A 24254-nucleotide genomic window follows, 5' to 3' on the forward strand; every position below is an offset into this window, starting at 1 on the left:
CCTACCTTTATGGCCCTTATGGCACTACATTCAAGCCAGAAACCAGCGGGTAGAGGAATCTAAACTCCTTCCCTCCTCCCTCTTCTCTTACGCATAATGACAGCTTCTCCCATCTCTGCATGTTAAGCCCGCATAGGTGTTAAACACCTGAAGACCTAGTGCGTCGGGTACTTGACCCTATCATGATGTTCACGGGAAGCATCAAGCCGTGTGGAACGTGCCTATTGAACTACTGTTCTACATGTCTATGCTAACAGTGATACAAAGCCTCGATATCAACCATTGTGGCCCCATACTTCCGTGATTCTCCTCTGTTCTCTCCGTTCCCTTATCCCCTATCCCCTATCCCGACTCGATACAGATGACACGCCGGAAGTAGGAGAATCGGCGCACTGCATACGGTCTATGACCAGTTTCTTCGCATCTAGGCCCAATATTGAGTCACCATAGAGCTTCACATGGAAATATGAAGACTTGACACTCACCAGGTTCGCTATAAAAGCACAACATTGACTCGACTCACTGAATTGGGGTCAGACCAAGCCTCATCGCCCAACACACAAGGCCGCCCACCACAAAACCAAGGCCTTTGGGCAAACCCAACAATAAGGAGAAGAAAAAAGAAAGCAGAAAACCGCCAACATGCAACTCCCTATCATCCTCCTCTTCCTGAGCACAATCCTGTGTCTCGCCTTCGCCCACCCCATCATCGACCCCAACAAGAACAATAACAATAACAACAATAACAACAATAACAACAACAACAATCTCGCACAAAAACCCCGTATCAACCACAATCGCAACCACCTCGAGCACCCCATCCAACCAAAGAGACAATTCCCCCCGCTACCCTTCCCCATCCCGCCCCCTCCTCCGCCTCCGCTATTCCCGCCGCCTCCGCCGCTATTCCCACATCCGCTTCCGCCGCCGCCGCCCCTCTTCCCGCCGCCTCCGCCTCCACCTCCACCCCCTCCTCCTCCTTCTTTCCCGCCGCCGCCTCCACCCCCTCCGCCGCCGCCTCCGCCTCCGCCTCCTCCTCCTCTGTTCCCGCCGCCCCCGCCGCCCCCTCCTCCGCCTCCTCCTCCTCCTCTGTTCCCGCCGCCCCTCCGCCCCTCCTCCGCCGCCGCCGCTTCCCCCACTGCCTCCACTACCTCCGCTACCTCCTCCACCACCACCTCCTCCACCCCCATTCTTCCCCCCGAAACCCCAATCTAGCGCCATCGCCCCGGGACCCCAGTCCAGCGCTATGCCGAGTATCCAACGACATGCTCAGAGTATGGGCATGTAAGGGGGTGGAACTCACCACTTGTCCTCTGCATAGCATTTACGAGCAGAAGACAAACGAATTCAGGCAGGCTGTTGGACGGGGAGGAACCGTTTGGGGCACTAAGGGAGGACGGATGGTTTGTGTTTTATCGCGAGGGTGGATTAGCAGTTGATATTAATTAGTTAGTTGCTTGGTTAATTGTTTGTTTAGTTGGTTAATTGATTTGTGGTTTTGTTTATTTGGTTTCTACAAAGGTGTGTTAACATTAGGTGGATAATGAGATAGTGCATGCTGCTAAGACATGTAGTATGTTCGATTTCATAGACAGTAACCAAGTGTAAGTAGCTTTCGTGGTAGATTGGGTATATGTGTGTGTACATGTGGGTATGTGTAGGGTATCTTTGGCCAAATTCATTTCTGGATGCCATCGAATGGATGGATGTTATAAATGAATGGTATTCACACGCCCGATGGCCGAGGGCTGAGGCTGACAAAAGGGTATTCAAAACAGGTAAAAATTATAAACAAGGAAAAGGGGGGCTGTGTCAATGCTGTGCTTGGCTGCCCTAAATATGGTAATAATCTCAAAAATGGCAAGGGAAGACAACAAAAAGGAACAAAAAGAAAGGCGTAAGTACATGGTATTAGATAGAACGAGTATCAAGCCATCATCAGTAGATGAGTAAAGAAAGACTGTTGTTTATATAAATCATTGGGTTACGTATTCATCGGCGGTCTTGAACACCTCCCGCTCAGGCATATCCGGCCGTGCAGGAGGCGTCACTCCATCAGTCGCGGTTCGCGCAGCGGATGTAGACAGGGTGTCGAGATCGGCTGAGCTGCGCGGCACGGAGAAGGCATCGACCGAATGGCGCGCGGAATCGCCATCACCGTCGGCCAAGACGCCGATGACACCCTTGGCGTTAACTACGGCGCGCGTGCTCGCCCCGTCCACCCCCTTACCGGTCACGGCTAGGGACCGGTCGTCGATGGTGCTGGCATCGTCCGCCACGTCGGCGGCGGTGATGCCGCTGCGGATTGTGGCTGAGCCGCCGTAGGATGTGGGTCGGTGCTTGCAGGGGAGGACTCCGGGGGCGTGGAAGAGGGCTCTCGTGCTGGAGTTTTCTTCCGAGAACGTTTTGTCGTCTTCGTATGCTGGCAGCACGATCAGCGGGCTGTTCGGTGGCTTGTCGTTACTGAAATCTCGGCGATGCGAGGAGCTGGCTTCGCCGTTGGAGCGCTGTGGAATGTTCTGGGGCTGTGTGTTGCTCTGGACGGCCTTTTCGGGGTTTGTGGCGGATGATGTGGGACGGGAGCCTTTGATGGACGCTCCCGCTCGTCCGGCGTCAACGCTGGTTCGTCTCGAGCGACCGTCCTTCTGGTGGCCCCGTTCTATGGTTCTTTCGTCGTGCTTACTGGCCCAGTTACTCCACATCATCATCGGGTAGCTCTTGCGAGGGTTGAGGGTCGGTAAGATCTCCGGGGCTTCCTTCCTTGCTGCAAGGGAGCAAGCTGGAGGTCGCTCTCCCTTGAATCCGCCGAGAGACGAGGCGATCTCTTTGGCTTGTTGTTCTTGGGCCTGGCGCTTTTCTTTGCCATATTTCTTGTCCCACTCCAGCTTTTCCGCGAGCCAGTGCTTGACGAGTTCAGGGCTGAACGCCCCGATCTGCGACCTGGGCATCTGAAGGGCTTCAAACGAAGACGGAGGGTCGAGGGGGTATACGTTGCCTCTCTTGTCCACCCGCTGGCGTATCATATGGTCTCTGAAAGCTGGCAGTGGGTCCCCAGCCTTGCCGATCGAGGACACTGGCAGCGTGTTGGTCCTCTTCGAACCGGTTCCGTGGCGTGAAGAGGTCGGCTGGTCGACAGAGTTGGTAGATGACACGGGAGAAACCTCATTGTCATCGAGGATGTCAATCTCGGACTCCTGAGCGCAAGCCAGCGCCCACGCTCCGAACTGGGCGATCGACCGAAACATATACTTGGCGGGACGCGTGAAACTCAACGTCGTCGCCACATGGCAGAGGTCATCCCAGACTTGAAGCTGCACATAGGTGCCCGAATACTTATGGAGCGTTTCCCGGTTGGGGTCGTGCTCATCCAGGCAGGCATCACTCGGGGGGTAAGCTGCTGGATCCGCGGCTTTATGAGCGAGGTAGATCTGCTCGTCGCGTAGCTTCTCGCCCCCTCCAACCAAGATCTGGAGTGGGGGAAGACCGCCGAGGGAGGCCTGCATAGCGGGCGACACAAGCGGGTGGCCTAAGAGTTCATTTGGCGCGTATGTGTGGACCTGATCTTTGACCTCGTAGACCTTGCCGTCAATGGGGACCTTGATACTCTCCGGTTCATCGAACATGCACTTTTCCCCCCCGGGCACCTCCGAAGATTGGTCATCGGTTGCGTCGCTCTGACCCTGCCTCTCACCCTGCCCTGAGACAGGCAACTTGCTAACTCCTTTCCGGATAGCCAGTATCTCGTCGGAATTAGGTGGGGGCCAAGCAACGGATGGTTTGTGCCTAAAGCCATAGCGGGGGATATAGTCGCCGGGATTTTCCTTCACAATACTAGGAAAGGAATGGGTGAGGTCAACCCATGGCGATAACAAGATTGCCCCTGCGGGCAAAGGCAATCCCTGGTCCCGAATGATGACGAGCAGCCTTCAACCGGTTAGTCAACGTATCAACCGTACCAAAGGGCTAACTTACGATAACGCAAGACCACCCCCAGCAGAATCTCCAGCAAAGATAATCTCTTCTGCTTTATACGAATCCAAGAGGTACAGGTAAGCAGCCAAGCAATCCTGCAGAGCGCACGGGAAGGGAAATTGCGGGGCCAGGCGATATTGCGCTACATGCAAGGTCAGTTCCGTCCGCTTGCACTATTCGTCAAAACGATAGAAATGGGCAATCGCCAACTCACTGCGCACATCCAATCAGTACAATCGCCAACGTAAGCAAGGCGGGGTTTCTTACCGTGTGAAGATCCGGCCCTGCAGCTTTCTAGCGTGGCGCTGTATCTGGTACCGATGGGAGTCCGGACTCCCGAAAAAATACGCGCCACCGTGTAGATACAACATGATGCGCTTTTCGCTGGGATGGGGACCATTTCCCTCCGTCCTGCCGTTGTAGTCATTGCGCATCTCGATCCATTCCGACATCAGGTCTTCCGAGGGCCCACGCCACTGCCACCATTCCTTCCCCCCAACGCGCGCGATGCCCCTGGGACCAAGCTCATTGATAATTGCGGTCGCAGCCAGCGACAGGTAATTCTCCGGAATGGAGAGCCGTTCGGTCTTGACCCAGTAGGGTGAGGGGACGCGCTGGGAGCAGAAGCGCTGGAGGTCCTCGATGGTGTGTTTGGAGGAATAGACCAGGAACTCGCGGATAATCCGAATGCCTTCGTCGTAGGAGATATGGACGGAGGGGGTGTGGTGGTGCGACTTGCGATGTAGGTACTGGGGACATGTGTTGTCAGCGGGGATCGGGTGCGTCACCGCCAGCCGAGGCTGTTTGAGCCGAGCAAATGGCAACCCACATGAGAGAAGAAGGTCGAGACGACAGTTGGTGTGAGGGCCACACTCAGTGCGACCATATTTAATGGCATTGTGAATAGGCTGCAGCTGACAATGGCAGCTCAACGATGGGCATCACCTTGACGGGGAAGGGAGAAGTTGGGGTATATACTATGGACGAAGAGAAACAGAGCCAAAAATCGAAGGCTGGGGATAACAGGCGTAAGGGATAGGAAACGAGGGACAGTATGCCAATGTAGAATAAAGATAAGGCTAACAAGCAACTGAATTCATGGTGAACCCGTGGAAGAAAGACGGTCAGGGAGGCAGGGAGAGTTGAGGACGAAGAGTTGACGAGGCCAAGATATCTCGATGTACGCCGTGGGGACAAACAGTCAAAACAGCGCCAGGGGTGTGATGATGTCATCGGTCGCACTTCGCCCGACGACACTAACTATAAGCAGAGCACAACAGCTGTTCCCAATCTCCTGCTCCACCTCAGACCCGCTAGTTGGCGCATCATCATCAGTGTTCAGACAGTTAGTGCAACGACAGCAAACGGCGATTAAGCTCAAGCGGACATAGTTATACTGGACGAAACCCGCATTTTCCCGCCTCCGTTCCCGCGGGTACCTCCCACAGCTATACTTATCGCCCCTCGTCCAGGCAATACACGGAAATCAGAATAAGAAGAAACGGATAGAAAAGAAACCAACATTCAATTGCGCGAAGAGAAGCCAAGCAGAACCCACCATCATGCCACCCGACTCAACTCCCCCCACCATGAAAGCTTGGCTGTACAGCAGCACAGCCGGTGGCCTAGAGAAGAATCTCGTCCTAGACCAAGCAGCGCGCAAACCCACCAGCCTCCGCGCCAACGACGTGCTCGTGCGGGTAATCTCCGCGTCAATCAATCCAGCCGACTACAAAGTGCCCGAGATGGGCGCCCTAACCAAGGTCCTGACGGGGACGCCGGCCACCCCCGGAATGGACTTTTGCGGCCGCGTGGAGATCACCGGCCCGTCCGTGAAGGGCCTCGAGGATGGCCAACTCGTGTACGGGACGATGGGCCGGCCAGTGCAGTTTGGGTCTCTTGGCGACTACCTCGTGTGCGACGCGAGCGTTACGGCGGCGTTGCCGGAGGGACTGGATCCGGATCTGGCGGCGACGGTGGGCGTCGCGGGCCAGACGGCGTACCAGGCGGTGGCGCCTTACGTGCAGTCCGGGGACAAGGTGTTCATCAACGGGGGTTCAGGCGGCTGCGGCATGTTCGCGATCCAAATTGCAAAACAGCTGGGCTGCCATGTGACGACGACGTGCTCGACGCGCAATGTGGAGCTGTGCAAGGAACTAGGCGCGGACGAAGTGATCGACTATACGACGGAGAATGTGTTGCAAGTGCTCCGGGAGAAGGGCCAGGTGTTTGCCCACGTGGTCGATCATATCGGGCTGCCCGGCGAGCTGTACCACGAGTGCGACGCATTCTTACTGCCAGGGAAGGCGTTTGCTCAGGTGGGTGCGGAGTCGATGCTGACGTTCGTGAATCGGATGGCTTGGCCTAGTTTCTTGGGTGGGGGGAAGCGAAAGTACGTTATCCTGCTGTTTAAGAACAAGAAGGAGGATCTGGTTCAGGTGGGAGAATGGATCCAGCAGGGGAAGGTGAAGGTGATTCTCGATAGTGTGTATGACTTCGAGGATGCGGTCCAGGCGTTCGAGAAGCTGCGTTCGAAGAGAGCGAGGGGAAAGATTGTCGTCCATGTGTCAGAGAAGCCTTGACATCGGATCCCTGTATAATGTGCTTCTGTTATAATTACTTTGTCTATTTAGGTATCCACGAGCTTAATTTATGATAATGCTCGAAAGCAAAGACGATGGTAAATAGGCCTAGTATGAACCCTTGCGACAAAGAGGCGCGTATTCAACAATCTCCCCCCTGTACTTGGAAGGCTTTGTTGGACGAAAACAAACTAAGCTGGGCGCAGATTCAATTTCCGAGATGCAAGTAACCGGGGAGGAGAAGCAAAACAAAGAAGCCCAATTCACCGAGCCGTGTAACCATCACCGATTTTCTTCTGAACACCCGTGTAGCATCACTTTCTCCTCATTCACCATCAACCTCTTCCACTCTCCCTCTTCCCAGCTAAAAAAAATAGAAAAGAAAAAGAAGAAAAAGGGAGAAAGAGAAAGCGAAAGACAACAGACACGATGAAGGCCTCCACCATCCTCTCCGTCTCCATCTCCCTTGTGCTCGCTCTCTCTACCACAGCAGCGGCAGTAGCAGCTCCCCTACAAGACACCAGTCTCCTCGACAAAGCGTTCCGCGAACTCAACGCCGACACCTGCGGTCAGATCTGTGACGGCCAATTTCCCTGCAAGGGGAAGTGCAACAAGTGCATCAACTTTACCTGCCGTCGTAAGGTCTCCCACACTGTTTTGCGTCCCATCGAGGTTACCCCAGACACTGGCGACGATAATATCAAGGCTAACAGCCAGTGTTCAGATCGCTGAGTAGCGTTCAGCCTACCCAAACAGGGCGCACACGGTGATCGGATTCAACCGATGGTATGGTACCTGGATATTCTCATCCATCAATCCATAGATACATCAACCTCATGTCTGCCGCAGTCTGGTTGGACCGAGGCGGGTAGCCGTAATGTACTTATACTGATTGATAGTGGTAGACGGCTCTGGAATCAACGCTCCTACTCTGTCTAATACTATTCGTGCGGTTCATTGCGTGGGCGGAGTGGATGATGGGCGGCGACGGAGATGACGAGTGGAGAGAGGCAGTCGCCCAGGCTTTGGCGGATTGATCAGATCATTGTCTGAGTCTAGTCTCCTTCTGATGGTTCAACCCTGCGGATTTTCATGTATCATATTATCGAGACGGTATCAGCAATCGGTTCCTTGAATACCTTATGGGTGTTGAAAGGCGCTGTGGGCAAGGATCATGCCTTGCAACATGCCAGTGACATTAATATTATATTTCTCTCCATCTGACATAGGAACCCAGGAAGTCAAGCAGGTAAGTATACAGACATCTGGTACGGAGTAGTAGTTGTACAGAAACAACCCTACCCGAAACCCATTAGTTAATTGGTCAATGGGTGGATCCATACCAAAACCATCTCGACCCACATCGTCCACACACCTGGAACCAAAGAAAAAAAACCCCCGAGTCCAGCAAGAATGAAAAACTGCAAAAAGAAAAGCCCAACGCGGGGGTCGAACCCGCAACCTTGAGATTAAGAGTCTCACGCTCTGCCGATTGAGCTAGCCAGGCTAACTTGTTGAAAGGGGAAGCTTTCGAATGCTACTCATACTACATTCAGTGGGTAGTGACTGTCAATCACCGTTTCAGGTATAGTGCGCGCTACCGCTGGGTTTTGGAGTGTGTGGTTTTATACACAGAAAGGATATCATACATGTGATAACAGGTGAGATCAACATGGTAATCTCTATGTCCGCCCAGTGATGATGTTGTTCACCACATTTGAGAGTGTAATAGTTACATAGTAGAAATACTCGGCCATATTGCCCTACACATGCAGTACGCCGGGATATATATAACCAAGGCAGATTTGGTCACCATGGATCTATTGCACTCTATAGACAGCATAAGCACCAATATACTATGAATTAAGCAGACAGCTATGATACCCGAGTTCTTGAAGCATTCTGTGCCTTTCTTGAAACTGCCTATCTGCTTCCTTCATTACTTATCACTACTCCTTCTCGCACACACCTCTTTCTCTTACTGTTGTCTTCTATGCGCTGGCCCCATATCACTGTCAGTTTCTCCCTCCTGTTTTGGGGAGCTTGTCCGTGCCTTAGATATACCTAGTAAGTCGCCTTTAGTTGACATCCTACTTGGCTAAAGCATGCTGACAGGCGTGAAAAGCATTCTTGCTAATCAAGTGCAAATTTATATAGAAGATAAGCCCTATATATAAGCTGCTGATGCTACCTTGGAAGGTAGATTTCTTGTTCATCCTTATTACAGAAGGCCCTGAACACCCTTATAAGCAAAACATTATACTCAGCTATAGTCACGAAATTTGGAAGATACCAGCCGTTGAACATCATGAATAAACAGATCGAAAAGTATGAGAGGGCTCTTGCAGCTCTTGGGTCCTGGTCAGAAAAACTGGAGTTAAGATTTACTAATGCTTGGTTACTGATTACTTTGTTGTGAATGATTATCCAAACCTTGGTAAGGTCCTTGGGGCTTACCGTAGTATTACCTCACTTCACTGTCCCAAGTACCTTACCCACCTCTTCATTCTCACATCGCTTTTTCCTCACCTTCTTCTTAATCATCCTCTTTGGATTCTGTATCTACCTACTAGTTACTACCTACCTAAGATACCTACCCACAATCCACTTGTCCCCTAGCACACATCTGTCTCGTATCTGCGCCATCGCTCTTGTCTCCATCAAAATGACGGAAACCTACTTCTTCCACAGCGACTTCATCGGCAAAGAAATTCATTTTGATGAGGGTTATGTCTCGACCTGGATTCTCGAACGCAAGTTAGGTGAGATGAACGACCAACTGACCGCGCTTAAGTACGTAGAGTTTCAGAAGGCTTCTGGAGCCTATGGCACGTTCATCTGCTCCCAAAGTGATAACAGGAACAATGTCGCGATCATCAAAATCTTCCTACAGTGCGTGTATTTTATACCCTCCCGGCTCATCATTGGGAGTCTCGCCAACGGGGAACTGAAGCTAATGTACCCAAAGGGTCCCCTATCAAGGGTCTGAACATGCCATTCATGCTGAAAGAGCCCGTCAAGCAACTCAAACGTTGCCTATGGCTGGCCAAGAGCAACTGGATGCACTGCGTATCTTGACCGCCAATCACTGCGTCTCGACCCCGACTCTTCTTTCCCAGAAGATTGAACAACAGAGCCAGGATTCCCCGCTTGTTCCCGGTGGTTTTGCCGTATACCTTCTTATTGAGCATGCCCAGGGCATACAGTTGACCGAGTCAATCTTTTGGGCCTTCAAGCGACAGGAACGCGACAGAGTTCGCGAAGCAGTAAAAACCGCATGGGAGTACGCTTATGCCTTTCTGGAATTCAATCCTGAATACACTACGTGATCAATAAGTGCTGATCTCGACCCAACAGAAAGGCGGTTGCGGCGGGGATTGCAATCAACCCTGGAATACTTGAGAACATATTCTACGACCCTATGACCCAGAGCGCGTAAGTACCTAATGTCCACCAAGATCAAACAGACGGACTCCTAATTCATAATACTTGCCATTTGCTTTAGTATCTTGACAGGATTTGTGTGCAGCGAAAAAGTTGGCAATTACCGTCGGACTTGGAACAACAAATTGTGGGTGTCGTGGGATCTAGTTGTTGAAGGCCCGGGTTTTCGTTTCAAGTTTTTCGATGACTCCGAGCCTGACATGTCCAACTGCAAGTTCTAAAAAGGTTCCTATCAATGAGTAGTACTTATTCTAATGTTATTATCCAAATCTTTCGTCTGCTAAATGTCTATTGTTTGCCGAATGACCCCCTGCATTCTTGAAACATATTGTGATTCTTGTCTAACAAAGTCGAGCCCGGCGTGAAGTCCTGCGATAAGGCCAAGTCTTGGGTGTAGGAACTGAACACTGTTTATTTCGCGACATGAGGAAAGAGTTATGTGTATGTATGTTGCAATCCGCAACTGGCTGAGAGAGCATAACCGGTTCAGTCACTGGATCTAAAGCATGGTTGACTAGAAAGATGAAGTTTTTTGAGATGATTATTATCTGAAGTGAGAGTCTCGGAGCGGATATCCACCGCATGATTTGCCCTTATATTTGAAAATGAATCCATAGTACGGGGAGTACGTTGCTTTGATCGAGAAGGTTGCAGATTTCCTTGCTAGCGACGAAGCCAGAGAGAGACATACCACATTTTCCGCGAGGCCGTTGCGACCCCGGAAAATCGAAGCAAAATTATATGCGTTGGCAGTTTTCATAGTCAGTCCCAGACGTTCATCAACTGTCAGAGCTGAAGGTACATCTCATTGCTTAAGGAAACAATGTTTCAAACACTGTCAGAATTCTATCACGACCAGAACGACCGCATATACCCTCCATTCAGCACATGACTGATAACTTGCGTCCCTCATGACAGGTGTGAAAATTCGTCGTCGCCGAGCCCCGGAAGACCAATGGAGGTAACACGCATCAGATTGCCGCGAATAACTGAATAGACAATCCAAAGAACCTGTTAACTTTGTCCTGAAACTCCCTACAGTCCTGACAAGGAGGCGAGCTGATCAATATGACCGCCTCAGCTAATGAAGCTGGCGGGGGCGAATTTGTCATATCAACTAGGTTGGCATGTGTGTTTAGCTGCCGATTGAGAATTACCAGTTGGCTTTCTAGCTTCAGTAAAGGTCGGGCCTGGGTGGCTAATAGCCGGTTTAGGGTTGTTTCAATGGTCTTGAGCCGTAGCTGGAGCGCTTTGACCTCATCATGTTTTCCGACGAGCTTTTCGTCCCCGTCGAAAAGCTCGAGCTCTATATCATCCTTCTCCTTTCTGAGGGATGCCACATTGGCCCCTATATCGGAGCTCGAAAGGAAATCCCAAAGTTCATCCTTCACAGACCTGATCCTTTCCTCTAGCTCCAAATTTGGGAGACTGTCGCGTGGAAGAAAAGCATGACGATCAATAAAGTATGCTATCAACTGCTTTTCTGCATGGGATGCATTGTACTGGCCATCTGTACCCTGATCGTAGTCGTGAGAAGACAGGCGATGACCCACTACTTCCGAAATGTGAAAGACGTCGTCGGTCCACTGCCGCCCATCGACCCTGAGGGACTCCGCCGATTGATGTGACCATCCGCTCATCGCGCCGACGGACGGGAATTTTCCGCCTCGTTCCAATCTCGCCACCGTCTTCCACCTACTGGGGATTCGATACTCTTCGATTGGCCCGTTTAGAACCAGCGAGTCGTGCATTGGAGAGCGTTTAAAAGAGTAGGACTTAGATAGCGATAAGGTCGGAGGGCGCCCAAAGACAATCTTTGACTTTCTGTTCTCCCCGCCGAGGAGGCGTACGATTTCCTGACGGTCAATGTCCCTTTTGAATGTATCCTCCGAATAGGCTAGTCGTCGGCTGGAGTAAGGTGTAAAGTCGCCTCCGGCACGGCTGTATCTCTCCCGTCGGCTTTTGTAATGGTCTCGAGCGAAATCGATAGCAAGTCGGTTTTCATCATCCCGTGCACCCTTGTCTGCACCGTGGTCTAGGAGAACCTTGACATTGTCGACCCGACCAAAGAGTGCTGCTTCCATAAGGGGGCTTCGTCCATAATTGTCAACAGCATTCACATCGGCATTGTGCTCAATTAGGAGCGACACCATCTCGGTACTCTGCTCAGCTGCTGCCAGGATAAGGGTTGTTTGACCCGCGGAAACTCGTCCTCGAACAAACAGCGGAGCCTCGCTAGAAGTCTCCAAGTATCTCTGCACCGCTCTCGTCTTCCCTTGAACACAAGCACTGATCACTTCAAGTATTTTCTTTTGTTCAACTGGCTCTAGCTCGAGTCCTAGATCAACGGTGACGACCTCCCTTGATTGTTCATATATATCTGCATATGTTTCTTCTCTCTGTACTGCGACCATAGCCTTTCGCGCAAATTCCATCGCCAGGTGATCAACATCATCGTCGTCCTCCGTATCACTATCATGCAATACGCAAATATTGGTATAGCGTCCCCGTCTCTTATCTATTTCATACGCGACCTCACGCTTATCATTTATGGGAAAGCAGCAACGGTAAGCCTTCATCTTCTCGCAATGTGAAATCCTCAACTTGTTTGTTTTCCAGTTTACCGCGTGGCGATGAATTGCTTCGCAGAATGGACATCGAACGTAGTAGGAGTCTGCGTTCCACCAGATAACGTCCGCTTCAGGGAACGTTTTCATAGTTTCCATCGGGAAAAAAAAATTCGACGGACGATGAACTGATGGAGGCGGATTTAGTGAGACGATGGCGTTATCAGGAAGCGGCGTGAAGATAAGTAGAGACGAGAGGCGTGTATGCTGGAGGATCCGCTGATTTGAAGGAATTTGAGTACCTAATATAATGGTATGAGGGGAAGTGGGGTTCAACAGGATACCTATCAGTAGGGGTTCTGAGTCTCAGAATTAAAGCCTGGGATTTACATAATTTGCATGGTATTGACAAGCGTCTGCCGTAAATTAGGTCAATTTATATGAACATCCCCCGTCCCATGAATATGGCTTGCCTAGTGCCGCAGGTCGTCAAGAACCAGGACCTGACAGTGATATATATTTTTCTTATCCATTAAGGGAAGTCTACTGAGCGAGCACCTAGCTGGTCTTGACCAAGTCTTGCCCCACCTCTCTAATATCTCCATCTAACTGGTCTGTGGAGGAAAGAAGTGCTGTTAATAGAAGCTTTGCTACATGTACCACATCGTCTTCACATTGAATAAACCATACGAAGAAAGACCAGAAGATGATGATACTTTATCTCTTATCAAGTGTCTTCAAGCTCTGAACTCATATAGTATCCGTTCAGTGAGGAGGGTCATGATTATATGACTACTCGCCAATTTCGTCGATAGGGTGAGGCTATGCTAATATAACGCCCTGCCCCACGAAGAACCCTGGATTCTTGGATTCTAATCATGAGAGATCTGTTGAGGGCCAGATTGCTAATTACACTACATCACCAGCTTTCATAATGCTGTCTTTGCATAATTGGGTATCTCACTCGCAATAGCGGCCGTTCTGTATACTTCGTTACTGCGCTATGCGCGGGGATATCTAGGATAATAATAGCATCAATGAATCCAAACCTAGATATGGTATCAAGAGTAAAGAGCTAGCTGGAGCAATCATAAAAAATATTAAAGAAGTCGAGAAGTATATTATTGATAGTAACTTGGTATTCATTAACTAACAGGATAGATTAGATAGGTCAATGTTCAGATATCTTTCTTATTTTTATAGCCACCGTTACTTTTTTTCACAGGTATATAAGTCAATGCCCTCGCGCTGAACAAGATGTACAAGGTATCTTAAACAATGCATCCTGAGATTATAATGCTTCTTTCCCGCAGGGTTCCACCAGCAGTACCCGTCTCTGTTTGTAAACGGTGATCCCAGACAGCGCATGGTCTTATAAACATCTTGCCAGGGAAAATAATGTCCAGAACTCTCCGCAGTACTAATCTGAGAACTCTCTGCAATAAGTATCCCCCTGTCACTGATCTTAAACCTCTCTTATATCCTCTATATCCTCTTCGTGCAGAATTCTGCGATCATATCCAGCTATATCAGTGATAGATAGATAGCCATGGAACAAGGTCCCTCTATGGAACTTACATTCTCCGGTTCTTATTAATGCCTGGTTTATATTTATCTATAGCAGGTGCGCCATTTCGATTCCAGATAGTAATTTCCCTCGTTCTATTTCAATAAAAGGAAGGCAACAACTGGGGGTAAGAGTACTGTTGCCTGAGAACCGAGCTGTTGCCTGAACAGTCCTCAGGCAACAGCCCAGGGACGTTGGTTGATTCCCCAATTACATTCAGCCTCGTCGCCATAAACACTGTAGTGTGTAGTGTCAGCCAGGCAGGAAGACATGTGCAGATTAGAGTTGCAACCCCTCGGAAATACAGAAACCCGCCGTCCGATGCCAGAAATACAGACATTCGAGTGGATCGTTGACCTACGACTCACAGCTGGACGAATACCTCCCCCTCTTCTCTTCCCCCCATCCTCCTCCTCAGCCAACATACCCCGGACAGAAGTCTACGGTCTAAAGAATGTTACCTACGGTTCGTCCAATGCCATTCATCGCCGTCCCTACTTAGAGAACCCCGGGAATTCCAGCCAGAATCAGGCAGCGGCGTATCGCGGCTAGGTTTGCAAACCACCATATCAAGAAGAGGGGAACACGATCTAGACTTAACCTCCGCTAGGCTGAATCTCAAGGCATACTCGCCTTGGCCCGTGCACAGATCGTGCGAATCCCCGGTGGTGACCCATTGTACGGGTGGCGACTTTCTGGCGGAGCCTCTTGTGACCCTGTGACGGCGAGTGTCCCGTGGGGTACCGAATATTTCTCTTTTGCCCCCTCTTTGCCCACCTCCTCCCCCCTCCTATAGCGCCTGATAGAGTTCAAAAAGGTAAATGTGGGGGGGAGTGGTGTTGGTATTGTACTACACACCTGCGCGTATTGGAGACACGGCAGAACCAAAGTATCGGTAGCGAGTTCCAGTAGAAAGTGCAAAGCACTGGACGAGAGCGTCGACAAAGCTGGTACACGAAACGGTTCCAGGCGCCCATCGTACCTCGATAGGAAGAGAAAGGCCCATGCAAGACAGACAGCATTGCGCGCGTCAACGGCGGGCCGATCGGCGGGCCGGGATCAGAAGCTTGGAATTGACAATCGAAAGGCATGGCGATGCATCTCCGATGAGCCACTGTGGCAGGATCGATGATGACGGCGGCGCCTACATGACGCTGGTCGGAAAAGGAGGGAAAAAGCAAAGACGCGCTCGTAACCAGTCGTGCTGTGGCTGAGGCAGTGGTCGATGAGGCTGAGACAGCTTGATCCTTAGGCCGTAACCGGCGCGCGCTTAACCTTTTATCTTTCTGGTGCTGACGACTACACGGGCGTCCTCGTGTCCGCACCGTGTATTTTTAGTTTTTATTTTTAATTTTGTTTCTCCCTGCAAATCCGTCGTCCCAAAAATAGAGACGAGGGAATGATCGTCCGGTTTTGATGGGTTACCGTCTGGACGGCACCAGGGGGTGTCGCGTCTCAGGACGATGGTGTTGGGCGCGTGCGGCTCCAATATGGAGGGAGAATGGGAGATTCAGTCATAGCCAACGATTTCTCATCAGTCGCTGCATGTAATGAGCCGGGCAGTGTGTGAGGAACCGGTTTCCGGGTCGAGTGGTGAGCGGTGGAGGTGCAGTTCATGGGCAGCTTGGCAGGTAACAAAGGAGCTGAAAGATGACTGCGCCTCAGCAACACGAGAAAGCTCAAGCCACAGTTCGGTGACTTCATCACGGTTGACGATTGTGGAGGTTCCCTATGGACAAAGACGAAAAGCGAAGTATGACTCGACGCGACCCCGACCACCTTGAACGGGTTAGATCGGATCAGAAAACCAGGGTCACAGCCAGTCATGGGGAGAAATGACCACATGGAGGGATGGATCATGCAGGAGAGAGGGGCGGTTGACCGACCATCTCGAGGAGGAGAACGAATCAGGGATTGTTGAAGAGCATCAACGACGGTCAGAGAGAGGAAAACTGACGGGGAAAGGAGGAGGAGGAAAACACAGCCAGGATGCACCAGCCACAATTACTCGACCTGGTTGACTACTGTAAGGAACTGGCTTTTCTCCTGTCAGATTGACCTTGGATCATCTGCGCGCTTTTTCACACTTTCCCACACTTTTCGGTGTTTTTGATTTATTTTATAATTATGATGAAATAATATTTATTATTATAATAATAAATCTATTTTTTATTTCCTCGCTTCCTGTGACCAATGCCGTCATTGTAGTTGATTCCTCCCGCGCCTAGGTTCCTCACCCCCCCCGGTACCATAATATGGATGCCTTTGGCTTCGTCGAGACTATATAGTTCCTCCTCACCCCCCCCCCCCCCTCTCTCTTGCATTTCTTCATTCCTCATCTTCAAACGCATTCTCATACTTCCTACTTTCCAAGCCTCAGCAATTCAACACCACAGTAACTACTACAACGAATAGTTACTGCCTACTTCAACAAACAAAACCATCTCTCGTCTTCCCCTAAACCCTTACAGTGTGAGACGGCCTTAGAGCCCGCCCTCCAATTTCGACACACTCAGTCACCGTGTCTCCTCTCGAGCCTTTTTCTCGTTTTTTTTGGCCTCCCCTCCCCCCGACCATTCGGGACATCCTCCGTCGTCGACGAGACCCCCGCGGACGACCCCAGTTACGCCGCACTAACACCATGCCTGCCCCTATCATCGAAAACGTCGCCGAGCCCGTCGTGGCCGTGCGCGATCTGGAGGCCGACGAGGAGTACGTGATGCTTGCCTTTGAGCGCCACGCCGACCATTGCGCCCAGTGCGTGGACCCGCTGCGGGTCCACGAGGAGAACGGTTCCCTCTGCGATCGCGGCCACCAGTATGCGCTGAACGTCGCCGAGTACCTGTACAGCAAGAACGGCAAGGCCTACTCGGTCGTCGACCGCGAGGTCAACCAGCCCACCCTCGTCAAGATCCCTCGCAACTGCCTGGCCGTTCGCGGTCTGCTGCTGGCCATGGAAGACGGCCTGCGCCTGCACCGCCAGGAGCAGGAGTTGCCCGCCGCCCGGGTCCAGCCACCCGTCATCAGCTACGACGCGACGTACCCCATCCCACCCCGTCGCACGGCGACCCAGCCTGCGCCGGTGGTCCACCACGAGGTGATTGAGCGGGAACCTCGCACGCTCAAGCGTCGCCGGATCATTGTCTACCCTTCTCGTGAATCGCCCCGTGACTCTCCCAGCCGGGGCTCTCTCTACGAAGCCGACGCGGCCGACCGCGTCGAGCGACAGAAGGAGTCCTCGCGCATCTACCGACCCGCCGAATACCACCGTTGATCGGATCGCTTTCTTATAATACACGTCTTGTCATCATTCGCACAAACGTCTTTCACCATCGCTTCACATGCGACTCGACCCGCGCATGGAGACCCAACTAAATCCCGCGATTTAGTGCCCGCCGCGACTCCCGCCGGCACGAGCCCTACCCCGTTCGACCCGTTTATGGGGCCGAGCTTGGCGGTTCTCCAGAGTCTCCACCGCATGTTGCCCTGACCATCTTCCTCGATTTAGAGGTGTGCACCACTGTCATTGTTGTTATAGTACTATCAAGTCCACCAGAAAAAAAACAACATGAAAAAATTTGAAAAGACAAATATGCCAGAAAAAAAAGACGCACAAAAAGGGCAAAAAAAAAAAGAAAAAGAAGTAGAAACGAAATTACACGGAGAGACGAGAAGAGAATTACGTCGGACGATATGCAGGAATCTCCACCAGTTGCCCTGAAGTGACTCATGACTGGAGGTGACCCAAGGACTGGTGCATGCGTTAGGGGGGCTGACCCCACCCTCCATCACGGGGGGAAGTTGGAGTGATTGGTTTGTTCATAGGATGATCTCTATGTTTTTTTCATTTGTTTATTATGATTTTTCTTTTTCATGTATTGTGATGAGTGTACCAGTGTGATATTCTAATAATATCTGTCATCATACCCAACTGTTCCTATAATATGTACATCCTTTATCTAGACTATATTCTCCCATAATATCATACATAATTCCCCAACCAGAAACCACATTCTATATACCTAGAATCATAGTCATATATCCAATGCATACCCTCCCAGTTAGCCCGGTTTCACCCCATTCTAAACCAGCAAGGATGTGAAAATCTCTTCTCATCAAAGTGGGGGTGTACTTTTCGTCGATGCTCGTGCGCTTCTTGGTGGGGGCGATCTTACCTACGAGGTCACTGCTTTGCAGCTGGGGAGGCGAATGTTCTCTTACTTAGTTACTCTCTGAGCTGCTTGGTGAAGAGGGGGTAGGAGGAAGTCGGCGACTTATTGCCGACTCGGAGATTGAGGTCTGGCTGGACTTTGAGGCGGATGAGTAAGGTGATCAATAGTAAGAATTCGCTCTGTTGGTGGGGTTGGATGTGGTTTGTTTTGGTTGTGGGGTGGGGATTTAAGTTGCAACTGGTATGGACATGGGAAAGGATAGACATTCAAGAATAGCGTGGAACCTACTTAATAGTCTTTTGGAACTGGTTGAAGATAGACGTATACAGACCTATAATCCGATTTCTACTGCGTCATAGATGAGTGCCAACATGGGGAATCATACCCAAAAAAACGAGACAAAAAGAGATAGGAAACAAAAGAAGTAAACATAATGAAAGGAAGATGATAGAACAGAACTTGCAATAAAATAAGCAATAATAATACCTACCTCCCCCGGAATTCCCCGTGCCACACATGGATTCAAACTGGTTAGTGCGATCATCCTTGTATAGGTCTATTCCGCCGCCGAGCTTCTGTATAGAAAGCTAGCCCTACCCGCTTCGGCTTCATTTTTGATAAACCACTTTAGATAACAATGCTTCTTGTAATATAATTCTACTGGAGTCCATCAGACAATAGAAAATGACAATCCATCACTGTGTTTATTATGTTCATCACTGCAGAGCAGACGATGCCTCGAATAGGCTTAGCGTCTGTCTGTTGACAGTGACCGTTGGTAGCAACGGTGATCGTAGATACTATGAGAGAGTATATAAACCTGTTTGCTATTGTTTCTGTCTTCTTGATACTAATCATCATCATCATCTCTTACTCCCTGCCATCCAGTGTTCTTTGAATCCCTTCATCATCGTGTCATGCTCCTGTTTGTATCTCAGTCTAAAACATCTTTATCATCAGTCAAGAACCATCCACCATGTCTGAGCTCGCGTGGAGCGAAGATCAGTTGACCAGTGTGCTTCTGAGCACTCTCGACGCTGACCCCAACAATCAAGAGGTAAGTTCATCTCCTATCTCATCTAGTATTTGCTTCCAATATCTCAAAGCAACCTAGCCCTAACGTGTCACCAACCAGGAGCTCTCCCGCTACCAGCCAGCCCTCGACGCGTTCGCGAACAGCAAACCCCTCGAAGAGCTCGAGGTGGAAAATGAGGGAATTTGGAAAGAATACCAAGCCCAGTCGTCCACGTCTGGTCAGTCTGCGGACGAGGCCAACGATGGCATCAAAATCCCTTCAACCGAAGAACTGATTTCCCGCTACAACTGGACACAGGAGGATGTCGAGCGTGGATACAAGGGGTATGTAGAACCTTCCAAGCTTTTCAATACTCCACAAGCACGTATAGTAACTAACAAATATATGTGATTCTAGCGGCCCCGTCAAGTTCCAATACTTCGAGAACCCCGACTCTGATGGTCATAATCATAATGAGGAGGAGATAGTGGTGGTGGAAAAGGAGGTGGACGTCATCAGCATCGCCAGCTCTGTGGAGAGCCCCAACGATATGATACCCACAAACTCGTCCACCGACTCCGGCCAGCTGCCAGAGACTGCCACCATCATCTCTTCTTCTCCTGCAGGCGCCAGCACTATTTCATCCATGAGCACGCCCACCGACTACAGCATGCTGTCGGACACTGGTACCAACGTCTCTTCTTTTACAAGGGCCAGCACCATGATATCCACAGACTGGCCCTCCGAGTCCAGCCTGCTGTCAGAGTCCGCTAGCAGCATCTCTTCGTCTCCATCAAGCGTCAGCAGCATGGTATCCACGGTCTCGCGGCCCTCCGACTCCAGCGAGCTGCCAGAGTCTACTATCAGCGCCGACTCTTCCCCTGCGCAGAGCCCCAGTGCCACGAGCACTCCCAGCGACTCCAGCGAGCTGCCAGCGCCTGATATGAGCGTCAACTCTTCCCCAGCGCAGAGTGCCAGAGCTACGGGACCCGCGAACTTGATCAATAATTCCAACCAGCTGCCGGCCCCTGCTCTCAGCACCTCGTCTCTTGCGCAGAGCATCAGATCCATGCTACTCGCCAACTATCAGCCCACCGTCCCCACCCAGCGGCCACTTCCTGATATCAGCACCTATCATCCCCCCCAGGGTACACTGGCGCCCATGGACATACTCCTCGACCCTACCAAGCTGAGAGCTCCGTACACCTTTCGCGCCGCGGCCCAGCCCTCGAAGGAAGCATCCATGGACCTTCCAACCCGCCCCGCGCAGCCACAGCCACAGTCGGCACCCATGGGCCCGCCAACCTGTCCCGCGCAACTCCCCCCAGCTCAGCAGCAGCCCTCAACCCCAACTCCCACAATCTACTCCTCCCCCGCGCCACGCGCCCAAACAATCATAACCACCCCGAACGCCCCAGGCGCTCTCCCATCCCCCCTCCTCAGCGCCTCCACCCCCAAAGTCCCAGCCCAAGAATCCCCCTGCGTCGCGCGAGCCGCCCGCAAGAGACGCGCCGCCGCCATCCACCCCACCGCCGTCGCTCCCCCCACCGACAACAACAGCAATAACGACGACAAAAACAATTTCGAACCCCAAATGGGCATCGAGCGCTTCCTGATGCAGGCGTTCCCGGACGAGGTTACCCCGCTGCAGAAGCGGCGTGTGTTGAACGCTAGTCCGCTTGGTGAGCGCATTCGCTATTGTCGTGCGCCGACGGCGGATATGGCGTATGGGGGGAGGAAGCTGAGCGTGCGCTCGTTGCGGGGCATGATTTTTGCGGCTAGGTTGGCGGAGGCGAGGAGGGTAGAGAAGGCTGCGAGGGCGGCGAGGGCTGCGAGATGTGTGGTTGTTTCTGCGCAGGGTGCTGCGGACCAGGACGTTACTATGGTGGATGTTTAGGCTGATGCAGTAGTGATGCTGGGAGATGATAGTAAGTCGTATTGGCTGTTTTACTGCTGCAAAGTCTACGCTAACTAGGAGGCAGTGAAAGTCTATGTGCAACAATTTTACGAACACGGAAACGATATCAAGACGGCCATTCATGTCACGCATTACGACCCCATTTCTCACTTTCTTGTTTTACGATTTGTTCCTGGAAGAACACCGCAGATTGATACCCCTCTGGATGGGACAGGAGTTACCAGGACACACAGTACCATTTCATTGCTTGTTTCCATACTCGAGTCAAACCCTGTGCGGACTATTTGGATCTCATATTGGTCAGACTATCTACCAAGTCCAACCATGTACAGATCCATTTGGACCACTAACTGGGCAGACCTTCTCATTGTATTGTCTTGATATTAACATTCTACTGTGGAACCACGACTGCAACAAGCAAGTCCGTTCACATCTGTTGATTTCTTCAGAGCAGGCAGGCAGGCAGGCATGTATGTACATAGGACAGGATTCTGACTCTTGTACCACCATCTAGCTAGCTAGCCAATCCAAATAACAGATGCATTTTTCATACTTCGGTGTCTTCTCTTCCGTGCTTAATCAAGACTTTAGATGGTGGTGGTGTGCATGCATCCGTGCATGCATCCATGCACGCATGTACGTATGTATGTCATCTGGCAGATAGCGGGGTGAGATGGATGGATGGAGATGGTATCCCCGCTGTGGCTGGTGCGAGTGTACTTTTACTAGTGTGAATGTAGGTAGGTTGCACATCATGCACGGATTGTCTCACGATCCCGTCATAGGATGGGAAACTGGGCTAATGCAGTTCCGGTTCTGTTGCCACTGGCTAGACTGACTACCTTGTATAGGAATAGTCCTGTACTATAAGCTACTGACTTATATGTGCAGTACTGGATAGCTTTGTAGATGTACAAGACTAGCGATATAAATTTATTATTATAATCCTCTATCAAATCTCTCTCTTCTATAATATTGACTTAAATAATACCATTATATACATCAGGATGAACATTCCCCGCGACGATCCCGTCGATCACGGCACGTTGATCCCATGACATCCTCCTCCTTACTTCAACTTTTAATCTACCACTAGTACTACCTAGGATACTCCAAGATAGGTATACTACTCCCAGATTAGTCCATTGAACTAACAAATCGGCTCATCACCAGACAAACCGTCCGGTTATCCCCCAGTAAATCATCCACACTATGTCTCCGTCTATCCCGCTAGACACCCGCTAACTACCCCGGTATCACCTATTAGATGCCGTCACCCTTACCCTTCATGATAATATGACCATCCAGCTATACCCCCCAGCTTTTTAGTTTTATATTATCCATCCCTTCGGCAAGATGCATACTCACGCGGGCGCTTGCATGTGCGTCACTGTGGGTGGTCTGAGCAGTGCCGTTGGATCTGTATGCTGATCTTATATTACTTTTACTTGGTTTTTTCTTACCCGAACTTGGCATATGGGTATTTACTTACTACATTTAAGTAAAGGATGGGAAGGACGACAATAATAGCGGCCATTCTAGTCTACGTCGAAACGAGTATCTGAACACCGTTCGACCGTTCCAGGCAGCTGCATGGGAGAGGTAAGGAGAAGGGGGGATCATGGGGACTGTGTTCAGGCATCCTTTGATAGCTCGGTGTATGGAGGAGCTCTTCTATAGACTTTTACTTCTTTCTGTGTATATAATAGAGTTTCGTGTTTCCTTGTTCTTGTTTTTGTATGGGTGGTGGTACGCTTCAGCTTTGACTTGATATTACAGTAGTGTAATATGGGTGTTTGAAGACATACTCTGGTAGTATACGTAGACAGTTAGGTAGTAGAGGGACATATTAAGATATGAGTACATGTAGTTATCAAATCTCTAGCAGTCTATATCGCGATTCATATCCCAGCTGAATGCCGGATATGGATATTCCTATCAACAACCCCGCAATATCAATATCATAGTAGAAGTCATATTTGTTTTATTATGTTGTGTTCTATTAATCATTTATTCGATTCAATAATTTATTATCTCATTATCTTGTATTTTATCATTTCAAAGAAAATTTAGCAAGTCATCTGCCCAAACCCAGGCAAAGTATATCTACCCACCTTGAAAACAAGGTTCAAGCATCCATCAGCCACACCCTCCCTAATAATCGCACTGGCCAAAAGCATGGATTGAGATCTGCAGGTCTAGTCCGATGCTGTTGTGCCATTACTGATTTATTGACCTTGCTTGCAGTTCCAGGGTTAGGTTGGTGTTACCATTATGCACTATAAGATGTAGTACTAAATGGAACATGTCTGTTCATTGTAATTCTACTGGTAAATGTCTTGGTAAAACCAGTATAGATCACGATAAATAAAACTTATATAAAACGATAACTTCTACAAAAATGCCATAAACTTAGACCATCAATATAAAGAATAATACGTGGGGTACCAAAGTAGTAAAAGTGGGTATAACCCCATCGACGCTATCCCCAATCCAGTAATTCCCAATCAGGCAGTAATAGACCACGTGACCTACCCTTCTCTCGAACCCAAATTATTCCAACCTCCGTCGCAAACTCCGACTTTCTCCATCGCAGTCAACCTCCGACAACGACCACCATGGCCAAAAAATGTACCCCCTCTTCCCCCCCCCTCCCCTATCTCAATTCGACCCAAGGATAAAAACTAATACACACATCAACCAGCTAAATCCCGCACCGTCGCCGTCCGCCTCATCTCCATGGCCATGACTGGCTACTTCCGCACAATGATCCGCCCCCGGACGCACCGCCCGCTCAGCATGCTCAAGTATGATCCGGTTGTCAAGAAGCAGGTACTCTTTTTGGAGGCTACCAAGGGTGGGCGCAATAAATAAATGATTCATCTATCGCCTGCCACTTCTCTCCTGCTTGGTTTAGCAATTGGAGGGAGGGGAGGGCGCTTGTGATCATCTTTTTTGCGCCTTTTCTCGATCGATCAACCTGTCTATCTATCTATCTATCTATCTACCTATCGAAT

The 24254-nt window shown here is 50.4% G+C and overlaps 9 protein-coding genes and 1 non-coding gene across 10 annotated transcripts; 7 read left to right on the forward strand and 3 right to left on the reverse strand.

The window, feature by feature from the left end:
- Window positions 1-642: 642 nt before the first annotated feature.
- Window positions 643-1215, forward strand: P168DRAFT_282792 (uncharacterized protein; the record flags this gene model as incomplete). The annotated part of the gene is made up of 1 exon (XM_024836001.1): window positions 643-1215. The coding sequence occupies one exon, from the start codon at window positions 643-645 to the stop codon at window positions 1213-1215; it is 573 nt and encodes a 190-aa protein (XP_024691602.1).
- Window positions 1216-1550: 335 nt separating this feature from the next.
- Window positions 1551-5118, reverse strand: P168DRAFT_328105 (lipase/esterase family protein). Its single transcript, XM_024841316.1, has 5 exons — window positions 4802-5118; window positions 4240-4721; window positions 4160-4185; window positions 3973-4114; window positions 1551-3924 (listed from the first exon to the last, which is right to left on the reverse strand). Exons 1-5 carry the CDS (start codon window positions 4868-4870, stop codon window positions 1977-1979), a joined length of 2667 nt encoding a protein of 888 aa, XP_024691603.1. The 5' UTR covers window positions 4871-5118; the 3' UTR covers window positions 1551-1976.
- Window positions 5119-5283: 165 nt separating this feature from the next.
- On the forward strand, window positions 5284-6692 carry P168DRAFT_291177 (NAD(P)-dependent alcohol dehydrogenase). The gene has a single exon (XM_024837359.1). It carries the CDS (start codon window positions 5535-5537, stop codon window positions 6552-6554), a length of 1020 nt encoding a protein of 339 aa, XP_024691604.1. The 5' UTR covers window positions 5284-5534; the 3' UTR covers window positions 6555-6692.
- Window positions 6693-6893: 201 nt separating this feature from the next.
- P168DRAFT_291178 (uncharacterized protein) lies at window positions 6894-7751 on the forward strand. Its single transcript, XM_024837360.1, has 3 exons — window positions 6894-7191; window positions 7279-7340; window positions 7460-7751. The coding sequence occupies exons 1-2, from the start codon at window positions 6984-6986 to the stop codon at window positions 7284-7286; spliced, it is 216 nt and encodes a 71-aa protein (XP_024691605.1). The 5' UTR covers window positions 6894-6983; the 3' UTR covers window positions 7287-7340; window positions 7460-7751.
- A 237-nt stretch (window positions 7752-7988) lies between these two features.
- On the reverse strand, window positions 7989-8061 carry P168DRAFT_t120. The gene has a single exon. It is a non-coding gene; the product is annotated as a tRNA-Lys (tRNA).
- Window positions 8062-9219: 1158 nt separating this feature from the next.
- Window positions 9220-10219, forward strand: P168DRAFT_328108 (uncharacterized protein; the record flags this gene model as incomplete). The annotated part of the gene is made up of 4 exons (XM_024841317.1): window positions 9220-9446; window positions 9523-9837; window positions 9912-9989; window positions 10060-10219. The coding sequence occupies 4 exons, from the start codon at window positions 9220-9222 to the stop codon at window positions 10217-10219; spliced, it is 780 nt and encodes a 259-aa protein (XP_024691606.1).
- Window positions 10220-10969: 750 nt separating this feature from the next.
- Window positions 10970-12715, reverse strand: P168DRAFT_311558 (ankyrin repeat domain-containing protein; the record flags this gene model as incomplete). Its single annotated transcript, XM_024839514.1, has 1 exon — window positions 10970-12715. One exon carries the CDS (start codon window positions 12713-12715, stop codon window positions 10970-10972), a length of 1746 nt encoding a protein of 581 aa, XP_024691607.1.
- A 4058-nt stretch (window positions 12716-16773) lies between these two features.
- Window positions 16774-17406, forward strand: P168DRAFT_282797 (uncharacterized protein; the record flags this gene model as incomplete). The annotated part of the gene is made up of 1 exon (XM_024836002.1): window positions 16774-17406. The coding sequence occupies one exon, from the start codon at window positions 16774-16776 to the stop codon at window positions 17404-17406; it is 633 nt and encodes a 210-aa protein (XP_024691608.1).
- Window positions 17407-19280: 1874 nt separating this feature from the next.
- P168DRAFT_328110 (uncharacterized protein) lies at window positions 19281-21216 on the forward strand (the record flags this gene model as incomplete). Its single annotated transcript, XM_024841318.1, has 3 exons — window positions 19281-19361; window positions 19440-19663; window positions 19737-21216. 3 exons carry the CDS (start codon window positions 19281-19283, stop codon window positions 21214-21216), a joined length of 1785 nt encoding a protein of 594 aa, XP_024691609.1.
- A 2639-nt stretch (window positions 21217-23855) lies between these two features.
- Window positions 23856-24111, forward strand: P168DRAFT_319564 (mitochondrial 54S ribosomal protein bL33m; the record flags this gene model as incomplete). Its single annotated transcript, XM_024840289.1, has 2 exons — window positions 23856-23868; window positions 23942-24111. 2 exons carry the CDS (start codon window positions 23856-23858, stop codon window positions 24109-24111), a joined length of 183 nt encoding a protein of 60 aa, XP_024691610.1.
- Between the last annotated feature and the right edge of the window lie 143 nt (window positions 24112-24254).

This window comes from Aspergillus campestris (assembly GCF_002847485.1).
Source record: "Aspergillus campestris IBT 28561 chromosome Unknown P168scaffold_8, whole genome shotgun sequence".
In the NCBI taxonomy this organism is placed as follows: domain Eukaryota; kingdom Fungi; phylum Ascomycota; class Eurotiomycetes; order Eurotiales; family Aspergillaceae; genus Aspergillus; species Aspergillus campestris.